This window comes from Scomber scombrus, chromosome 13 (assembly GCF_963691925.1).
Source record: "Scomber scombrus chromosome 13, fScoSco1.1, whole genome shotgun sequence".
Lineage (NCBI taxonomy): Eukaryota > Metazoa > Chordata > Actinopteri > Scombriformes > Scombridae > Scomber > Scomber scombrus.
In genome coordinates this window covers 22,635,312-22,658,054 of record NC_084982.1, presented here as the reverse complement: position 1 = coordinate 22,658,054, position 22,743 = coordinate 22,635,312, and the positions used below count along the sequence as shown (strand labels likewise).

At 37.2% G+C, this 22,743-nt stretch overlaps 1 protein-coding gene across 1 annotated transcript in view; it reads left to right on the top strand.

Moving 5' to 3' along the window:
- Window positions 1–22,090, top strand: part of LOC133992636 (polycystin-1-like protein 2) — a 43,517-nt gene extending 21,427 nt beyond the window's left edge. Inside the window, exons 16-38 of the mRNA XM_062431321.1 lie at window positions 1,054–1,167; window positions 1,979–2,093; window positions 2,231–2,447; window positions 2,483–2,735; window positions 2,907–3,008; window positions 5,156–5,334; window positions 5,581–5,727; window positions 6,499–6,698; window positions 7,020–7,261; window positions 7,530–7,734; window positions 9,213–9,429; window positions 10,067–10,286; window positions 10,384–10,480; window positions 10,558–10,692; window positions 11,317–11,502; window positions 12,542–12,872; window positions 13,088–13,218; window positions 13,413–13,540; window positions 15,667–15,827; window positions 16,082–16,292; window positions 16,867–16,968; window positions 17,203–17,334; window positions 21,932–22,090. Coding sequence (XP_062287305.1) covers window positions 1,054–1,167; window positions 1,979–2,093; window positions 2,231–2,447; window positions 2,483–2,735; window positions 2,907–3,008; window positions 5,156–5,334; window positions 5,581–5,727; window positions 6,499–6,698; window positions 7,020–7,261; window positions 7,530–7,734; window positions 9,213–9,429; window positions 10,067–10,286; window positions 10,384–10,480; window positions 10,558–10,692; window positions 11,317–11,502; window positions 12,542–12,872; window positions 13,088–13,218; window positions 13,413–13,540; window positions 15,667–15,827; window positions 16,082–16,292; window positions 16,867–16,968; window positions 17,203–17,334; window positions 21,932–22,090 — 3,984 coding nt within the window. The remainder of the gene's footprint in view (window positions 1–1,053; window positions 1,168–1,978; window positions 2,094–2,230; window positions 2,448–2,482; window positions 2,736–2,906; window positions 3,009–5,155; window positions 5,335–5,580; window positions 5,728–6,498; window positions 6,699–7,019; window positions 7,262–7,529; window positions 7,735–9,212; window positions 9,430–10,066; window positions 10,287–10,383; window positions 10,481–10,557; window positions 10,693–11,316; window positions 11,503–12,541; window positions 12,873–13,087; window positions 13,219–13,412; window positions 13,541–15,666; window positions 15,828–16,081; window positions 16,293–16,866; window positions 16,969–17,202; window positions 17,335–21,931) is intronic.
- Window positions 22,091–22,743: the final 653 nt, after the last annotated feature.

The window sequence follows — 22,743 nt, the reverse complement described above, 5'->3', positions numbered from 1 at the left end:
TTCCAGTTTGGCATGCTACTCCTTGTTGTACCTGCACCAATAGAACATGTGGACACTTTTGCCTTTTCTATGGAGCTGTGTAACTTAGCTTAATGCTACAGTCATCAAACTTGGTACACTTGGTCTCTGTGTAGATGCGTTATTTTTCATCCCTACTCTGCATCTGATTGGCTCTGTGGTTGTGATTTAATTTTTTATTATAGTTTTCTTTTTAATTTGTCCTTGTTACCATGACAACAATTATGTACCGTACAATGTGCTCTTTTAAGGCAAAAGAAGCACCAGATTCTTTATTTCACAAGAAATACTTGTGGCTGGCTGCAATGACAAACAGAATAACAAGACTAAAAATAAGAGCTGAATTATAATATTGGTTCACAAGGACAAGGAAACTGGGTCTCTCTACTCCATTAAAAATAAACTCAGTGCTCTCCCCTCCCAACTACTCCCCCCAAATTAAACAACAAATACATTGTTAGTCTATGCACTTTGGAGCAAAACATACAAGTGTTTTCAGACGTTCTCATCGTAAGTTATCAACAAGACAACGTCATTTGTCTGTGCCTTCCAAAACCAGAACAAATCATTGTTATAAAATATATAAATATGTTTTATCATGTTATTTGACAATGGTCAAAATCAAGGTTTAGGCATTAAAATGACCTAATTTAGGTTTCGAGAGAGATTGTGGTTTGGGTTAAATTAAGCACTCTGTTAAAATGAGGGAAACATGGTTTGTTACAATAATAACTACTAGGTTATGGGGCAATCATGGTCGTGGTTGAAAAGAAAAACTATGTTTAATTGCGAAAATCTATATTAAAGTCACCTCTTTTCTTTGTTTGCTCCCATTATAATTACTAAAGCCATTAGAGAGCTTTGACACTTGAATGTAAACAGATGTTGATTTCCGGCACTTCCTGAAAAGACAGATTCTGTAATGTTTCTTCTTGAGAGAACAGTTTCTTTAAATCCTTAGAACTGTTTTGCAGTTGTAAGCTAAATGTGAACGTGTATTTTGATCTGTTTTCTCACATATTGCTTTGCCCACAGATTTTGTTGCCGAGGCCTGTTGGAGAGCAGGTCAACACTTCTGTAATGGACTTGAGGAACTACAGCACAACAAACATTGATATTCCTTCGGCTGACACTACATTGGTGTTAAAGGTCTAGTAACGTGTTTTATCTCCACTGTATGTCAAATACAAAACATAGATGTATAATGAATTCTTCCAAAAATGATTTCATAGCAATTACCTGGACACTTTGACACTGTTCAGTCCAATATCTTTCAACAAACAAAGGAATTATGCATTATTTCATTTGTATATAGTATGATGATGTTTAAAGATTGGGCTTATATGTTTTTGTGTCTCATATCTATGGTCATGTAACCATGTGTAGGATTAAATGGCCTTTGCTCTATATTATTTGTTAATCCTGTCTACACCGGTTATGAAGAGATCCCTTTCTAATGCAGTTCCAGTGGAAATTAATTTGGCACAAAAATTCTTTCAAATATGTTGTCATGTATGAAAAGGCACAAAATGAACACTATAAGCAGAATACTTGATTACTATAAGCAAATCATTGTAACATCAGTTGTAAAGGAATTATTCTGTCCCAAGCGTTTTGATCCAGAAAATGTTGATCACTGTAACTGTGATCACTATAAGATCAACTCTATAGATCTCCCCTCAGTGTTTCAGTGTACATACTGTATGCGTGTGAGTTTATTAAAGCTGGTTAGTAAAAGATACTGTGCTACTATGAAAACCATTACCACTATTGCAAATATTGCAAATTACACTACTGCTATGATTATATTTTTGTATTTTTGTATCTCGTTATTATACGTGTAAAAAAGAGCAAAATCTGGAAACACATAAAATGAAATTATAATATATTCTACAGATTTAAAAATTATGTCAGTCTATTTCTTCTGCACTCATACCTTTTTCTGCAACCACTTTTAAAGATGGTGCCGTCAGAGGATCCTTTACCTTTCAAACTCTTTCTTGGTCATATAAACTACCCCACTGAGACAAATTATGTAGCGATGACAGAGATGCCTCATCGGGGAACTACACAAGGTAATGAATCACTTTGCCCAGTGGTGGAGAAAGGGTGTTTTTAACTCTAATGCTTCTTTAAATTAGATTTTTGATGCATTACCTATGTGTGTGTGTGTGTGTGTGTGTGTGTGTGTGTGTGTGTGTGTCTAATACAGAGGAGAGATACACTTGGCTACTAGACCCTAAGAAGTTAAAGGGAAACATTGGAGTGCATTACCTTGTAGTGAGGCCCATAGTGGGCCCGGGAGTAAAATTCATCAATGCCAATTTATCAATTACCTCCATTGTTACTGCATGTAAATTTTGGAATGAATCACTGTTGGACTGGAGTGATAACGGGTGCAGGGTAAGTAGAAGTAATTCTGTCTTTATGTCATGCATAATATGTTGCCTAAACTTTAATGAAGGGAAGTGTTGTTGTTCTCCAAGGTTGGCGTTGGGACCACACATTTAGTCACCCAGTGCCTCTGCAACCACTTAACCTTCTTTGGAAGCTCTTTCTTTGTCACTCCTAACCTTGTCGACCCATCACGCACTGTTGAGCTGTTTGGGACCTTTACTGAAAATCCTGTGGTTGTGTGCTTCATGGGGGCGATCTTTGTAGCCTATCTTTTGGTGGTCGTGTGGGCACGACGAAAGGACATTCAAGACGTTGCCAAGGTATTGTGTATCTCGAGCACTACTCATAAATCAAGTAACATTACCTAACTTATTGTGAGTTTCCCAGCAAACCATCTTAAAAGATCTTCCGTCCTTGCAATATCTGTTTTGTTTGAAAGTGCCTCCATTGAAATTTTATGTAATATTTGGTATGTGTTGGCTCTTGGGCAGGTGAAGGTAAGCGTGCTGGAGGACAACAACCCCATGGATGAGTACCGCTACCTGTTGAGTGTTAGCACTGGTCATCGGAGAGGAGCCTCCACTTCCTCTCAGGTAAATCTGCCAGTTAACTCATACGAAGATGCACAGTGAGAGATCTTTCACTGGAAGAGAGACAGCTACTCATCAGTTTGCTCTCAGTTCTACTTCATAGAGTACATAATTGTTATAGTATAGAATTGAGTATTTATACTATATAGTTTAGAGAAAATTATAGATCCAAGATGTAACCGATAGAAGCGTGGGACTGAGAGAAAAAAGCACAATGACATACAAATCCATCTGCTATTTCAGCACCACGGACAGCACCATGAATTTATTATTACACAGCATAGTTAGGCTACATATATGCCAGAGCTATGGTCAGAGCCATAGATTCTAATTTGCACAAACCTCAGTCAGATAAAGGAGTGATAAGCTACTTTGGGATGGAGAGGCGGGGTGACCTGTTAACATGGGGAAAGCATTTTGGTCAATTTACTAACAAGGGGGATAAAATCCCTCCTGATCCCCCTCATATTGCATGCTAGATACGACTGTCATAATCAAACCAATTTCATGGTGTCCAGACAGCTGTACCAAAGAGAGCACATGTAAGTGTTAAATAACAAAACACACATTATTTAAAGTCTAGTGCTTGCTGACGTGCAAAAGAGAGCTGTGTGCAGCATACACTATCACTCTATTGTACTGGTAAGCACTTTTATGCACAGCTGAGTGGACTTTTAAGTGTAAACAAAATAGGCAGAGGCATCAGCTTTTATGCTACTGGGGGTTTTAAGCTGGGAAATAAAAATAAATATGAATTAGATCAGACATCAAAGATCTCATAAACCAATTACATTGTGCCTGAATTGCATAACCAGGCAGGTCGGACACCCGGAAATGAATAGTGTAAAGTTAATGAGTGTATATTAATATTAATGTGAAAAAAATCCCTGTGTCATTATGCATGTTTTGCATCAGTGTATCTTAGTCCAACTGACAGACAGGCATAATATCATCATATATGAGATTCTTCCAATGTGTACAAATACATCTATCAAATATGAATATATATTTTAATATCTAGCCAGTCAGGCCTGCTCTATATGTTGGGCTTTCCTGTTTGTTAATCCAGACAAGCACTGGAAAATATAAAACATAAGTTAATCTTCATTTAAAGTTAATGTTCACTGACATGAGCGGACAGCTGTGTGTGCCACTTCCAAGCTCTCATTTTATGCACAGCTGTTTTTTTTTTGTGATTCTCTCAGTATCAGTCTGGCTAACTGTGACACAACTAATGACAAAGTGTGTGCATACAGATCCGTTTGGGGACTGAAGGGAACACTCGTGCAGATCATATTTATTACAAACAGCAAGCATGTTTCATTTCACTGAATAGGCTAGTAAAAAAAGATGTTCTCCTGACTATTGATAATGTGCAGTTGGTAATCACTAATTAGATCCATGTGTTTCTCAAAATGAGCAACTCCTAATTAACTACTGGTTTCATTTTAATAAATCCCTTATACAGAAACAGTATGGCTGAGCTCTGCATATGGCAAAACACACCTTTGTGACTCGTGATGTAAATGACACCATCTGTTTTCATGTAGCTATTTGATCTCCTCTAAAACTGCCAAGGGAAGGCTGAAATGAAACATAAAGATGCAATAACAAAAAGTTATTCATCGCTCTCCCCAAAAGCCAAACAAAACAAAACTGAAATGATAGTACCCTCTCCCTGCTTCTTTAAGTGTCAAGACTCTTGTTTACTCAGGTTTGTTCATTTTGATTAACCACGTGAATCTTTTGAGGAATGTCTTACCAGCATCTCATTCAATGTTTTAACTCCAAGTGAAGTGTTACTTTGCTGAGTGTTCGTATTTCTGTTTTACAGAATAACTTGAGTCTCATGGATTAAATGTTGTATGATATGTGCGGTTTCACCCACTTGCATTTATTATATTTACTTAGGTAAACATGAGACAATGAGATACTCATTTGTATTCGGTCCATTGTAGCATTTTGTATTTAACTGCGCTCAATAGCCAAAGGTGGGTGTCACAACATTTATTACTTGTTCATTAGTCAAATGATTACTGTCAGTATTATCTATTAACCCACCGTTTACACGGATTACATGTAGGTTACATTGCTTTTATTTTAAGATCTGACTTTTCAGTTTTAACTTGTGGAGTTCTTAACTGTTTTAGGTGACAATAACGCTGTTTGGTGCAGAAGGAAACAGTGAGCCACACCACCTGACAGATCCAAAGAAATGTGTGTTTGAGAGAGGTGCAGTAGATATATTCCTACTAACTACACCCTTCTCCCTGGGAGACCTGCAGGGCATCCGGCTGTGGCACAACAACTCAGGGAGGCATCCTGCCTGGTAGGCAAATACAGAAATGTCAGAGCAACTCTGAAATAAATCAATATATCTGATCTTACAGATGATTACTGGCTCTTCTTTTCAATCAGCCAGTTAGATCATTTATTATAATGTAGTTGTCATTTTAGTTCTCCTGCAGAGTAGAAAAGTATTTTGCTCTCTTTTTGGTCTGTTTAGTGTAATAGTCACGAATAAATAAAGCTCTTTTGTAATTTAAAAGTTGAGGATTCTTTACATGTTTTTCAGGTATGTAGGCAATGTCATGGTGCAGGATTTACAGTCTGAGCAGAAATGGCATTTTCTGTGCAACTCCTGGCTGGCCATAGATATTGGGGACTGCTCCCTTGATAAAGTTTTTCCTGTTTCGACAGAGATGGATTTGAAAAGATTCAGGTAAGGCAAAAGCATTGAGGTTTTGGGCAACAAAATTATACACACAAACATGTGGTTGAAGTCTAAAGGTTGAATTTGGAAGTCAAGAAAAGGATTTTTCATTTGAATTTGAATACCAAGAGCTCAGATCAAATGTGAATGAAAATTCAATGGTGGGCTCGCATTTCAATTTGAATAATGGCAAGTTTAATGTAGGCTGAGTTTTTGAAAAGTCCTGAATCTATAAATATGCAAACATTCACTTCTAAAGTTTAACTGCTCGGCAGAAGATCTATCCTGCTCGACTGAAATGTCATTTCTCAGTGTTTGTGCTTTTGTAGATTTCAAGTTTTCAATTTAGTGAGTGCGGTAGTTTCCATATATTTGATGTCAATTATTATGCTCATAGGTAAACATCTAGAATTCAGACATAAGGAGAGCACAGAAAAACCTTTCCTATTTAGCAGATGAAAGGAAACTTCTAGTAGCAAATTCCGCACAGTGAAGACCAAACATCCATGTGAAGTAACAAGAAAAACTGATTTTTGTGTGAAGGGGGACATTTATTTGAATGGGATGAAACTGAATTGAAATAAAATGTGAAAAAAATCTGTCACTAATCTAATTCTGGTTTAGGCTCTATAAATATTAAGCATACACACTGAAGTGGTAACTTACTGAGGATTTGTGGCTCTTTCTTTTTGCAAAAAATAAAATAAAAGGTTAAAGTTTGGAGAAGAGGGTTTATAATTCTTTTTATATTACAATGTACATGTTGCTTTTATTTTCCAGTAATTTGTTCTTCTTGAAGACAACAAAGGATTTCAGTGACGGACACCTCTGGTACTCTGTAATAAATCGACCAGCGAGCAGCTCCTTCACTCGTGTCCAGAGAGTGTCCTGCTGTTTCTCCCTTCTGCTCTGTACAATGTTGACCAGCATCATGTTCTATGGCATCCCGACAGACCCTTCAGAGCAGACCATGGACCTGGGTACAGCACATTTTCATTACAGTACAATTTACTCCATGAAAAAAGACCTGTGATTGGGCTCCATCACAACACTGCCATATACACAGCTGAGGCAGCTCTTGTGTGTGTGGAAATGCTGTGATGCTGCTCATGATAAACTGATGAAAGTCGGATAGACCGAAGCGTTGCAACTTAATAAAACAAACAGTAGAGAGCGAGACAGTGTGCAGGAGCTTTTGTCATTTTTGATTGTACTTCCCTCCTACACACCTGCTACTACTCAGGTGTGCAGAGATTTCTTTCTTTAATTTTTGTTTTCTCTTCCTCTCTCTCTGGTCTCAGGTCACTTTGAGTTTACCTGGCAACAGTTCATGATCGGAGTTCAGAGTTCTCTCATGATGTTTCCAGTAAATATTCTCATTGTTAGCATCTTCAGATACACTCGTCCTCGGGAGACATCTTGTTGCAAGCGCAAACGAGAAGAACCAGATGCACCTGAGCAAGAGAATACCTCACAGTCTCATCCCTCACAGACTGCCACCAGCAACATGAACACCAGTGTCACCTTAGATAGTGTCATCAAGGTTGGTGATTCATGTTTTTCATCTGCTACTGTTACACTGCTACAGGCTGCTAAATAAGCAGCATCCAAGTGATAAAATAAACATTGTGTGGACTATGACTCTCTTTTTACATATGCATGATAGTGATGGACATATATGTTGTATTTCATTTACTGCATATTAGATGTGGATTCATATATTTAAAAAACAAACAGTACCAGTCAAAAGTTTGGACACACTTTCCCATACTTTTGATTGGCACTGTTAATTTAAAAATCTTCCCTCTCAGGATATCACAGGAATAGCCAATTCACTCTCCAAGACTGTGAAAAGCAACATCCCATGCACAGACTCTGAATTTGGACCTGGACAACAAGCTGATATCAATGCTGTCCTTTCTGTGGTGGAGGACTTCATCAGGCAGAACAAGATCAGTGAGAACACCCACTCCAAAACACAGAACCTGCACAGCTTTGTTCAGCCTCAGCTACCAGGTATGGTCTTCTGTGGATAATGGATATGGTGACATTTTATGCAATTCTGTCCTCATTAAGTCCAGCACTGTTATAATAAGGGGTGAGATGAGTGTGATGAAGAGCTGAAGCTGTCTCCCTGTCTCCGTTTCACTCGACTAAGCATGATAGTTCTCTCATATTTCCTTCATTCGTCCTTTTAAAAAGCCAACACCTGATACTGAGGGTTTCTGTCCATGTTCTGAGACACTGGTTACATTTAGTTAACTTTAATTAATCTATAGAGGGTTCTTTGTTATTCAAAAATATGTTTCATAGCACACCTGACTGTTTATTATATTGTTAAAATTTGAGAACATGTCATTTGTTATTGTCATCAACAGCCACAGTAGCACTGTCAAAGCCTCATAGGAGCTGTAGTTTTTAGATGCTGAAATGATTAGAAGCTGCACAGATTTTTGCTTCACTGTACAGTTTATGTATCAATTTAGCTTAAAATGTGGACGTTTCAGCTTTTCACAAAGACAGAAAGAAAATAAAAAATAAAACTGAGCATAAGCTGGTGAAACAGGGAAATGGCTTCAGCTCCCAAAGCATCACATTTTAGGGCAAATTCACAAATAATGGATTTTAGCTGCTGACGGCACCATGAATAGCGAACCACTTGCAACGCCTGTCTGCCCTGTCTCAGGGTCTGATTCACAAAATATATTGTGCTAATGATATTTCAGTGCAAACATGGCCATAAAGTTATGCAGCTGAGTGCAATTTGCTCTTGTTTTGCATATGGCTGCAATTATCCATGTGGCAAAGTATAAATGTTGCGTTCACGCCAAGGACACAGTAGGCAGGACAATTTCAAAGATAAAGAGATCATTACATTTTCAAACCGCAAACTACATGTCCTGACAAAGGAGGTGCAGACGCATTCCTCAAAACTTCAGGCAAGGAATTAAAAACGTGACAGAGATAAACCATATTCATGATTTAATATTTCAGTATGTTAGTGCTGTTGTTTTTTCCAAACACACACCTTCAGACTGCAAAAGAAGGTGGTATTATTTGAAGAGGGTGACAAAAGAAAAAATATCACAAGCTCAAATAGGTGGTGCCATTAAATTGGAAATTCTGGGCGTGACACTCCTTCATTTACCACCAATTATCCGAAGACGCTAATAATTTCACTCTAAATGGGTTTTGCATTGAAACTCATTTGAATAGCAAGGGGTCAATTTTCAACAAATTATACATATTATCCAATTTAAATACAAATCGATAAAGAATATGGGAAGGCTATTTGCTTGGCAGCACGGTTAGGGATGCATTTAACCCTTAGCGGGTACGTTGTGAATTACACGGCTTCTGATGTCCTATTTGTGCAGGTTCACACAAATAATTAGTTGTGCACAATCCTCTTGTTAATTTGCCCCTCAGTCTGTTACAACGACTTGTACATGCAGCGTGTGTTTACATTTTTAAGACATTCTGTATATTTGCAGAAAACAGTGATACTGAGCATCCTAAGACAACAGTGGATGGAATACAGAAGATGAGCAACAAAACCCAGTATCTGTACCAGCAGCTGTGTCACATTGACAAGGAGCTGAGTCTGCTGGGACCCTCCAGATTCCCTACCTCACACAGCTACAATCAGGCTCTGCACCAAGTCCAGGGCATGAAGAGCATCCTGGAAGACCAGCAACCCACCCAGAAACAGTACAAATTAATACATTTAAAGGGTTATACATGTGTTAGCCTGTTATCTATACATTGTGTGTTTTCTCACTTTACAGAGTATGCCAGAGGTAATTAATCGTCATGTTTTTTGTTTTTATCTTCTTTTTTTTTTAAATCTTTGTCTTTACCTTTTCTTTCTTACTCTATTAGTTATTGGTCATCACAGGATAATGTTTATGGTTGTGCTTTCAAGGACACTCCGACTTCCAAGATGAGAAAGTTGCTGCTAGGCATACGCTTTGCATTCACAAATTGAGAATAAAATAGTCCCTGCTCACAATTGTGGTACCAATAATATAAATTTGACAAGGATCTTCAAATTTCTTCTCTGCAAATTGGTGCTAAACTGCTGATTGAGCTGTGGTTTTGGAAAACAGCCGGAAGTAATGTTAAGAAAACAAACTGTAATCAGCTAAAACCTTTAAGCCTGTTTTTAACTTGAGTTTAGCACAAAAGCCGTCAGCAGAAGGAAACAACTAGTCTTATTTTGTCAAAAAGTTTAAAGTGTTTTTGAAAGCTCAAGTGAAAATGTAGTATATTTCTTCATAAGGGAGCTGTATTTTAGCAAGTGGTACTTTTTCACTCTTTTCACTTGCAGGTTGAGCATTGCAGACAGCGACGGTGATGGTAATCAGAAGAAAAAGATTTGCTGTCATGGAGGGTTACCCTGGTGGTTTATTTTTGTCGGCTGGCTGCTAGTGATCGCAACCAGTTTCGTAGCAGGATATTTCACAATGCTTTATGGGCTGAAGTTTGGAAAGCAACGCTCTATAAGCTGGTTGATATCGATGATTATTTCCTTTTTTCAGAGTATCCTTGTTATTCAGCCATTGAAGGTGAGAAAAAGTACTGGCTAATTTAACTTTTTACCCAGATAATTCTTCTTAATAAGAGTAATTCTATTTTCACATATGTTAATGCCTCTTAACACAGGTTGTATGTCTCGCAGTCTTCTTTGCTCTTGTAATCAAGAAAGTTGAAGAGGATGATTTGGAAAATGTGCCAATAAAAGGAAATGACAGAAATCCAGGTAAAAATGAGATGTTTTTTGTCTCAAATTTGAAGTTGTTCAGTTGTTCAGGTTTTCTCACAACTCTGCACCCACAGATGATTGTAAGGGGACACAAACTGTCAGACGGGACAGCAGCCTTTATGAGCCACCTCCTCCTGCAGACATTGAGAAGATGAGGATGAACAAAATAAAGGAGCAGAAAGCCTTTGCCCTCCTCAGAGAGATTTTGAGTAAGTAGAAATACTGTTTTTTTCCCCCCAAATCTTTACTGGAGGTATTTCCGACATGAGATTGACATGCCAACCTATCACAATTCAAGGACATTTGTTGAACAGTGAAGATTATATTTCAGAAACCAGGTTCTCTGATAGTCTGTCTGTTACTATGGAAACTCACCGGAAACAACAGTATACGTTAAGTTTCAACCTTAACCATGGCGCTTAATTTACAGCAACAAGCCAAACAACATAATTCATTATCAAAATATATCATCAGGCAAATTCTTCATACAAAAAAGTCCACATTGGACTAGAATACAGAAGACTGAGATACAATAACTATGTGGTATACTGTATTTTTACATAACTAAATATCTATTTCAGTTTTGATTTTGTTTATATTTAAATATTTTCACTTTCATAATGTGTGTTTATGATGATGTAATTCTGTAGCTGTTAAGATTATAGCTATCTCTTAAAAGTCTTATGGTTTAACCTTGAATCAAATGTCAGGTCCAGTTAAGTCAGTTTAGCAGGAAATCGCTGGATTTGTGACTTTTATCCTCAGCCCTGTTTTTGCATTTTAAATTTGGAGAGCTGTAATGTGTAATTTTGTTTCATTGATGTGTGTTGCAGCCTACATGGGGTTCTTGTGGATGTTATTGCTGGTGGCGTACGGCCAGAGAGACCCAAATGCTTTTTTCTTGAACAAACACATTCGAAAAAGCTTCAGCGAAGACATCACAGACAGCATGAGTCTTGGGGACGTGTTCACTTGGGCCAACACATCTCTACTCAATAACCTCTTTGGAGTTTATCCAGGTAAAATGTTTCCCTGGGTCATCAGTTTCTGTTGTTTTTAAGTGACCAAAACATTTAGTGTCAGAACTGTAGATAAAGCTGTTGGGTTACACAAAAGTTACACAAAAGGGAAAAGTCATTTATCCATCAAGCATCGTCAAGGTAAATGCAACCCATTTTTATCTTGTTCTTGTTTCAGCCTTCTCCATTGTGAATCCTCATACTACACAGACTTTTACTTTTTCTGTATATTCATTCACCATAGCAAGAAAATTGACATGCTTTAAATAGTACCTGTTCACTGGCTCTCTATCTTTCAGATAGGACAGGCAGCTCTTGAACTCTTAATGTGTCAGAGAGAATAGAAGAAGAGTTTTGGAGTTATCTTAAGCTTTTGTCTTTATAGATGTGGAACATAGTTGTCAGCTGTACTTGGGGTTTAATTAACATAGTGAATATGCACATTTGGTCAGTGACATGCTTCCAAGACACTGATTTTCTTTGGCTTTGCTGTCATTGTGATACAAAGCCAGAAGCTAATTATGCAGGAAATATAATGAGACGCTTCATTTCCTTTTTCTCTCTGCTCTGCTCAGTGAAGCAAAGTGAAGCAGAACACAGAAGTGGATTTGCGCCACCACAAGAAACTTGCATATTATTTTTACTTTTTTGTGTCCTCATGTGCCAAAATTCTGACAGTGTTTTAAGACCTTGGGTGATCGCCTGAAAAATGGACTCCTCTCTCACATAGGGTGGAATTAAACAAGTCTGACTGGCAAGCAGAATACTTAAATATTCACATTTCTTATTAAAGAGCACCACGGCTGTACTTAATTTTAATGATTTAAATCATTTTAGCACAAAATGTGGCAGCCATCCATATTATTAAATTAAAGGCTAAGCTGGCAAAATCGTGATAGTTGTGAATGTGAATGTGTGTGAAACCCCCCAATGATTCTGGGCTGACATCCAAGTAACAGACCAAAGTGTTTAAATATGTAACACCTACAATTACTTTCAACCAGCAGTGACTGAGAATAAAAACAAATCTCTATTTCAGGATTTATTACAGATGGAAACTCCAAACTAGTTGGCAATGCCCGTCTTCGTCAAGTGAGAGTACGGAAGAACTCTTGTGAGACTGCAGGCTCCATGCTACAGTTTGTACCAGATTGTTTTGCTTCATATTCTTGGGAGGTGGAGGACACGGGCTCCTATGACCCAGGCTGGAATCACTCTCTGAGAGATAATATCTCTATGAGCACATTTGGCCCCTGGGAGTACCAGACAGAGGCTCATCTCAGAGCTTACCCTGTCTGGGGCCATACAGTGCTCTACAGAGGAGGAGGCTTTGTTGCAGAGCTCGGCCCAAATTCACAAAATGCCAGCAGGTGTGTATCATTAGCAAACAGGAATGCATGAAAACCACTTTTTGCTACCAAACTGCAATTTTACATTAGGCTCTGTGTGCTACGAAGGTTAAATAATCATAACATAAAGATGTTAAAGAAATGTGCTATTTGAAAGGATGCTATGTGATCACAAGACTAACACTTTAAAGTAGAGAGACCTACAGTAAAGAAGTACCTGTGCATTTCTTCCGCAGCACCCTTGAGCATCTATTCACTAACAAATGGCTGGATACACACACAAGAGCGATCTTTGTCGAGTTCACCGTTTACAATGCTAACGTGAACCTCTTCTGCATTGTCACACTCTTGTTCGAGACCACAGAAGGTTGGACGTTCTCTCTGATCTCTCTTTCATCTTAAACCATACTGTCAGATTGCCTTTTTTTAAATTGTACTTGCAGCCTGTGAGTGCAGTATAGTGTATTCACTTTTTACACACTTTTTCTTCAATAGCCAGTATGAATAAAATCATGCTGGCCTGCACGTGTTTGAATAAAACCATTTCTATTGATTTTATAGGAGCATTTCAGTTTCACAGTGAGCTGCACACTGTTCGTCTTTACCAGTCAACTGGTGGTCTTCACATCTTCGTTATGGCTGCTGAGATCATATATTTACTGTTCATCCTCTATTACATGTTCCTGCAGGTAAGCATTAACATGACTACTTGTAGGTGTTTTTTGCTTCCCTGACCAATTTTTTCCCAGAACACACCCCTGCTGTGTGCAAAAGTGCGACTGGCAAGAATCAATCTAACAAGAGTATTATTAATATTAGAAAGACTGACTTGAGGTTTAATATCTGATGAAACTGCTGTGCTCAGAATATGCATGTGGCTGATGCATCAAACCTCCAATAAGTAATTTACACCTCACTCAGAGAAGCTGTCAAACCCTGTTAATTTCCACAGTTCATGTTTCCTGTGATTTTCCACCACTAATTTATTACCCAGGACGTTATATAACTTTTATTGTACTTTATGTCTCTTCAGTATGGTGTTACATGACAAAAAATATTTCTGAAGACATTAACAGTATAATGTGTTAATGATGATGTTCATGTTGCTGTGAGGATGTTCATCTTTTCTGCGATTTTCTTCCACAGCAGCTCTTAGTCAGGTCATAATCACTTCCTTTTTTTCCTTCTACAGATCAGTGTTTTGTTACAGCACTGAGTCATACTTCAATTATGATGTTTTCCCCCACTTTCTCCAAAACATTTGGGTTTATGTTCATGTGTGTTCACCATTAACTGTCATTACTGAGACTCTGAGGTCCCATTGTACATGCTACAATGATACAGAAATATAAATGTGCACAGAAATAAGACTATGTTCTTTTTAATACTGTTCTTGAAAAAATGCATTACAGATACACTTTTCAACTTTGGTTGAACCCTTTGAAGTTTTCCCAGAACTGTGGATATCAAACAATACTGAGATAAAGGCATAACTCAGAAATAAGATATATAAAATCACTTTACAGTAAAAGTTAAGCATTTGCAACCATCCATTTGACTAAGAGTAAACTGAATTATAAAATAAAGTAAAAGCACAAATCAAGTCAAATTGGTTTTCATATATTAGGATTTCCACAAATCTTCAATCAATCTTCAATATATTTTAACCAAATCCATAGCCCATAAACTTACTTGAGAAATATCAAGTCAGCTTTAAAGGATTAAAGGGTACTGTGTTTGTCATTTTAGAGCTATTTAGTTTATATTTCACAAATAGAGTTTCATACTGTAAATACAAAATATGATGAGACCAGCAGAGCTAAGACAAGAACCTCTGATGTAATGTTTAATTAAATATAATGAAATTCTGCAAATGAACTTATGAAAACCTTTAGTTTATAAGAACATTATTTATATGCATTTAATATGACACTGGCAGATAATGAGGATCTCAAGAGACTGAGGTGGTTATATCTTTAGGTATTTAATGAGTCTGAGCTGCATTTTTTTGTATGGAAGGTACTATACAAATAAAGTTAATATTAATCCCGAAGGGTTATGTATTGGCAAATAATAATAAACAAACTCTTAACAGAAAGAGATCAAAGAAACTCTGGCAGGGAGTTCAGTGGTGTGTCTTTATGCCAAAGTAACAGGTGCTCAATGAAGGGTCTATATGCAGTATTGTAGCATAAGCATTGCCACAGACTGAGGAACTGATTGAGCAGGACTGGTGATCTAGGGAGGCTGTCAGGAACACAGGAGTTAATACTTAGAAACATTGGAAGACTTGTCTATAGTCGTTACAGTTAATTTGCTTATTAGAGTGACAATAGGCAACAGATGCACATCATTGCGTTTTTTTCTTGAACGTGATTTGTAATATTTCTCCAAAGTGTTCTCTGTGCCCAAAGGATGAATCTTAATGACTTTGTCAATCCTGTCATATTTCCTCAAGTGCCACCAGTAGGTCAAAATGTTCACTTGCTCAGTGAAATATCTCAACTTCCTCTGAATTAATTAGTCTTAATTGGTCCCCTGAGTTAATCCCAGCACCACCACAGGGTTGGCATTTGTCATTTTGAGTGAAATCCCTCAAAGACACACTGAAATTACAGACCATGCATTATGGTTAGCCTGTCAAGAAGACCACAGTAACATGTTGTAGAGCAAAATGTGCATCAATATCAGTTCCCAGATTTTTTAGTTATGATTGGATTTTTTTTCAGTATATGGATATATATACACATTATTGCATTCACACAAATAGGCTCCTATTGTTTTAACGATTATTTCTCTTTTCTCTTCCTGGCAGGGCAAATTAATGAAGCAGCAGCGATGTGCATACTTTAAAAGCAAGTGGAATCTTCTTGAGCTAACCATCATCCTACTGAGCTGGAGCGCCGTGGCGATCTTCATCAAGAGGACTGTGCTTTCGAATCGTGATATGGACTACTACCACAATAACAAAGACCAGTGAGACTAACTTAAACTATATTCCACTTTATGCTTAATCTTTGGTTAGAAGGGGCAGTGTCAAGCCAGCACAGATATGCAGTATGGGATTTATATTATTATTGGGTTGCTTTGAAATGGTTGTTTATTTGATACGTCTTCTAAAATCATTACAGTATTTTGTGCTGCTACTTATACTATTTTTCTGTAACCCCCCCACACCACACACACACACACACACATACTTTTAAAAAATGTATTTATTGTGTATGTAGATTTGCCAGTTTTTATGAGACAGCCACCACCGACTCATTGCTTCAGCATCTGATTGCCTTCCTGGTTCTACTTGCCACAATCAAACTATGGCACCTGCTAAGATTGAACCCCAAGATGAATATGATCACAGCCGCACTGCAGCGAGCCTGGAGTGACATATCGGGTTTTGTTGTGATTATTGTGATCATGCTTATCGCATATGCCATTGTGGTGAGTATCTTCCCCCTATACTAAGTTCCTCACCTTTCCAAAGTTCTTGTCCTTTCTAAAAAAGGACAAGAATATTAAGTTTCTTCTTTTTCCACTCATTGGGACTTAAATAATATGATTTAGTAATTATTTTTGAATTGTATCCCCTAGGACACTCCTTAGTCCAATTTTAAATAGAGTGAGGTCTATAATAAAACTATTAAATTAAAAACTATCAAATTTAGGGAAAGTATAATAATTAAGTCCCCAACCCCCACTACTATTAGGACAAAGTATCATCAGGGATACAGACATTGAGAGTCTGTGTATTGGGGTATATTGTGAAATTAGCACAGAGGCATTGCTGGTGGAGTGCGGTGCTGTGGGTGGTTAATTTAATTAATATATCAATTAATTGTTATATTCTTATTAAATCTATTTCTGTACATATTCTCCATATTCTCCTCCTTAGAATGGCAATCTGTATGGGTTATGAAATACTAATGACCCTGATCTCAGTCCATTATCTTCAAATTATCAATGAGAAATGATTTCATTGGTTCCTCTCCTGATATAATCATCTTACTCTTTCTAGTGCAACGTGCTTTATGGCTGGAAGATGTCCTCTTATAGAACTTTATTAGATGCTCTTTTGAGAATCATCAGCCTCCAGATAGGAATCTTTAACTATGATGAGGTATGTGAGAACAAAAACTACTCACAGATTGAATATTTTGAAATAAATAGTATTATATTAAAATACTTAATATAATACTTAAATATGTGATGGTCTGGAGTATATAAGTACATACTGCAGTATCTTCAACAAGTAGCCATGTGCATGGATCATAATAATTGCTTTTTCTCTCTCCTTTTATGTGGATAGTTTGATTTCATGTTGATGATATCTAACTGATTTATTGTTTACCAGGTTTTGGTCTACAACACTCTGCTTGGAGCATTACTTATTGGTTCCTGTATTGTGTTCATGTCCTTTGTGGTGCTCAATTTCTTCATCTCAGGGATCCTTGAGGCATTCAGTCAAGAGCAAATACATCACAAGGTAATATTTATCACTTAAGACTAATGTGTTTAAAGTTTAAACCAAAAGGTATTAACTATACTGTATACATTATGTGTTGTTTAAATCATAGACACTAAATAATCCAATTCATTTGATATAACATGAATTCAATGGTCACATCTTCATCACAGACTGAAAATGACACTGATATGCACTCTCGGTTTGCATTATTGACAGGGTATTAATAGTAGTAGTAGTAATGTGTGTATTGTGACCATGGACACAAACAATAAATACATGTTACCATTTGATGTACTGTACCAGAGTTAGCTTATAGCAAATGTTAATCTGCAGTTTGTTCAGTAGGTCAATATTATATTAAAAACATATTACAGCACATCTCATCTCATCATAAACAACTCTATGGGCCTGATTTACCAAAGGTTTGCGTGTGTAAAAACGTGTGTAAACTTGATATCATTCACAAAAAATGTGCAAGCTGATCAACTAACGCAGCGCACTGAGGCTTGTGTCTATAATATGCACTGTCCATTTAGTACGTTTGTCATAATGAATATGCAATATGGGGCGTTTTTATCCCAGTGTGCAAAATACAGGGAGGAGAAAATGCAAATGTGTTATTTAGCACACGCATCGCGATTTACCAAATCCAAAGGTCATTTTTGTGATGGTGACTGCGTCTATAAATAATACGTCTGGAGGGCAGGTATTATCCGGCTGTGCACTGTGCACAAGTGGCTGTTATTGTGGTGAGGAGGAGACAGAGGCACAATGACAGAATACACAGAGAACGGGTTAAATCCACCTGTGTTAATATTTTTGGAGTGGGATATTTTTGGTTTTACTAACAGCATTGACTTTGTCACAAATACTCTCTCATATGGGGGGTTTTCTGGTAACATTTTTTTGCTATATCTCAATATGTTTGTTAACCTCTTCCACTAAAACCTCTAATTCCATGTGATCAAATTTCATTTTGTTCTTGCAGGCTTTCTGCTCGTCCAAACTCTCCATTAAGACCACAAAACCCTCATTTAAATACTGCTGTCTCCAACCTTCTGTACCTGTTTTCATTTGTGCAGTTATTTTTAGTTGATAACCCGCAAATCGCACGCTAACCAAACATGCATTCTATTGGACTGCACACGCAATTTAGTACTCTTTATTTGAGATCTTAGGAAATCAGGCCCTATGTGTGTACAGTCATATGGGGAGCTGTTTTCAGGAGAAAACCCACCGCAACCAGCTTGTAAACATAATGGAGCATTTAGAAGATGATGAGCCACATTGTCTTAATGTTTGCTTCTGGTGTGCAATATACAAGGCTTCAATTATATGTTTCCTTAGAAGATCTTTGTTCTTTACTTGCTTCTTCAGCACCCAGAAAAGCTTCAGTTTCACATAACGATTGATCTGACCCCTTGATTTAATGTGTATTTTAACATGTGTTATGTTAGCTTAATCATGGCATTGTGAACAAAAAAAAGCAGCTGAGAGTTGACACTGCAAGCCTCTCCTTGGCAGAATATGTTTATCCAATATTAGTTTCTCACCTCTTATTGTATTCCATGGCAGCTGTTGTTTAGTTTGGAGTTGGCCCACCATCAGATCATCTTTTCACTAGCTGATGAAATGGTAATTGTGCGAGGTTGCTTTTGTAAATACAAACTCTAGCCATCCAGACTGCATCATAGCTAGCGTGGTAGTCATGCCAAGTCAATCCATAGCTGTTCTCATGAGAAAGTCTAGAAAATGGTGCTAATGAAATCCTCTCAGTTGTCACATGTAAGTGGAAACCTTGCCAACTAATTAGTTTGGCTTCTCGTGTCATTCCTTTTATTGCAACACATTGCAGCTGTTATAAAAGCTCCATATGTAGCCCCATACTGTTTAATCCTATTCAACCTATTCCTAAGGAAGAGGTTATGAGCAAGTTAACCGTGAAGCAACATCCATCAGTCAAATCAGAGAGATGCTTCACAGTATGGAGAAACAAAATCAAATAAATGCATCAGAGCTATGAGTGAGAGCTTTCCTTTATTTGTGTTTGCCTGTGAGCTAGCACCTCATTAGAAACGATGTGCTTTTCTCTCAGTAGTTTTATTTCACAATGACTTTTATTTAATATTTCATTTTATTTCATTTTTCATGGTAATTGAGTTGTCACATGTCACAGTCTCCTCACTGCTCAGCATTTATTGCCTCTCAGCAGACTTGGCAACTGCTACCAAAATAGAATCTGCTAGATATTGTTAGCTGGAGGAGCAATGCCAAAGAAAGTTTGAATCAATCAAATAGCTGCTGCTGCAAATAAAGACAGTGCAGAGTCACTAAGCTTGTCTTTTTATTTAGCTTACTGTAACTATACATTTCATAATGATAAATACCTTGCCAGCTAAGTGGTTGAGTTTGCATTATTACACATCATCAGAGTGAAGCAACAGTGTTAATAGCAGAAGCTAACTTGGTTCATTCAGTTTTAACTTGGCTGCATTGTGACACATGTGAATAACAAAAAGATAGAAGCTACGTCCAAAATCTACATATTTACTATATTAGTGCACTATAGTTACCTTCCACCATTTTATTTGAGATTTGTTGGATTTATATTATAGATTATATAAATCCATTACATAGTGCCCTCAAAATTCCACAAATAAATTAGTAGTTTCATAATTATTTCTGCTAACCATCCCATAATTCATTGCACTGTATTTATAGATGTAAAAATTAGTGTTATGTGATTATACATCTGACAGTGATCACACAAAAGGATGACGATTAGTAACTGGCTGAAATCTTGATTTGCTGCTCCCTGTCACAAAAAGAGACATGAAAAAAAAAGTGTAACTGGGAAAAACAACATTATGGGAAAATAAATATTGAAAAGTGGCATTTTGAAATAAAGAGATAATAGAGATTTAAAAAATTAACTCAACAAATGTTGATTTTTTTCATATTTCATAATATTAATATTATACAATTTACATTGAAAACTTCTTACTCATTTTTGATGATGGGCTAATATATCACTTTGTTGTATCGTTACATCGATCAGGCGCGATGTGAGTCCAACCATTTTGACCTTTCACAGTACAAGCACAGGCTTTATTCTCTACCTGGGAGTGTTTGCAGGGCTTTTAATAATCAAATATGAATTCAAAGGTAAATGTGAAGACACAGCACAGGGGGCAAGAATACAATTCATCCTGGTTATTTTTTTGCCATAGGTATAAAATAACACTGAGACTAACTACTTTAGTTTTACAAACGTTGTAATGTAATTAGTCTCATATACCACATTCAACAACACATCAGCAGTATACCAAACACTGTATTAAAGCCAGTAGCCCAGGAGCTTGGGTGACAACAGAGTGGTGACCCCTTCATGGATTAAATTAACTTTGTCCTCAATTCTAAAAAAATAACTTTTAATATATTTTACATTTAAACCATAGATTGTATATGACTTAAACAATGTGACCTACATCATACCTGTCTATTAATGGCTGTATAAAGCAGAGATTGTATTATCCACAAATAAAGAGGTGCCAGTCTGGAACAGGATTTTTTTATAGCCTCTTTTCAAACAAGACTAGTTCAAAACCTAGAATAGCAGTACAGTCATTGTGCAATTGGAACAGCAGCGTACTTGCTGACGGCAGCATCTTAGCTTCAACTCAACTATCAAACCGCGCTGTGACCAAATAATCTCAACTCAAAGCTCCACTAACTTCTTTTCTCAAAACACGCCCCAAAAAAACAACAACTGATTGACAGAGAGATGCAGTAAATTATGTTCAATCAATCTATAATGTAGCAATGATAAAAATCCAAACTGTTCAACTGATATTGAAATGTGGTGATATCTTGACATATAGAGCCCCAGAGGCTGCCCTGTTCTGTCCAGTAAAAACATGAAGCTTCACTACATTCAGTTGTTAGGTTTTATCTGTGAAACCAACATTTATCTTCCAAAAGGAATTATTTCACATATTAAAATACTACAGAGGCATTAGCGCCAGCGGCAAATCACCAAAGAGCTGCATGGATCAGTTCATAGGATTACGTTCTCACCATGATGACGACGGTCGTTGACCAGCAGATCATCTCAGGAGTCGGGATTCTAGTGGCTAAGACAAGCAGCTGGTCTCACCCAGCCAACAGCTCCCCCTCACATTTCTTAAAGTACATTTCCAAATCAGTGTATACAGCCAAAATTACAACAGCTTATAATCTCCATTATCACTGCCGGTTGGTGCGAAATGCATTCTGGGATACTTGGCTGCTGGTGGCCTTCAACTGAACAATGGTGTGACCTCATCATGCAGTCAGGGAGTCAGTGACTCACAATTATGGGGCTGGTCCCTGAGGTCCAGCCAAAAATATGCCTTTAAAAAGGTCATTGTACACCTGCACAATATCACTGTAATAGACGAATCACAATCATTTATTGTTATTCTCTATGGGGTTTAGGTGTTCCTCATGCAGTAACATACAAGAACTGAATTGCACTTAAATTGAGATCATGGGTCAAAATCACTCATTAAATGAATCTCTTTAATAATAATTCCTGTCACACTAACAATGATTTTCCCTCCTCTCTCTCCCTCAGCCATCAGAGGAGGAGGAGATTGTCGACCTAATGTTGAAGAAAATCTGCAGTCTTTTTGGGATCAGATATCAAGTTACAAAAGACACCCTGGGGCCTGACATGAACAGCAGTAGTGGTTTGACTTTTAATAACAGCAGAAATGTTCCTAGGAGTACCTAGAAGTAAACAATATTCAGATATCTGACAACTTGGAAAATCCCTAGGAATATACTGCAGTCTTTTGCATATTTGTTTCATATTGAGTGTCTGGTATACACTTATAGCCACATGATAATTTCTACCTGTTCTTCATTCTTTCTTTTAAGGTCAGGGCATGCTGTACTGTTTTTGAATATGGTGTGATAGATAATTATCACATACAGAATTAGACTGCCAATTGCAGCTGCGAATAGTGATACTTTCTCAGAGGATATTTTATTCACTGCAGTTATTTTTCTCCTATTGCCCATTCCACTCAGCTGCACCGAGAGAAGGTGGCACATTACAGTGTATATATATATACAGGATATATGTCTTAAATATACACCACATTTTTTGACAAAGGTGTGGCTCCTAATTAATGAACAGGTGAGGCACAATTGACACATACAACTATAAATACATATAAATAAACAAGGACTAAAACAGTCTGTATTGGACAGCTAAACTGAAGGGCTGCATAAAGGACCAGTAGAAGATAAATAAGGAAGATTTAAAACTGTAAATGATGCAACAACATTCCAGTAGAGCCCCCACATTAAAAATATAGATCTGAAAATGTGCATATGTCTCCTTTAAAGAACAGATTAACTAATAAGTATAAAAAACCAGAA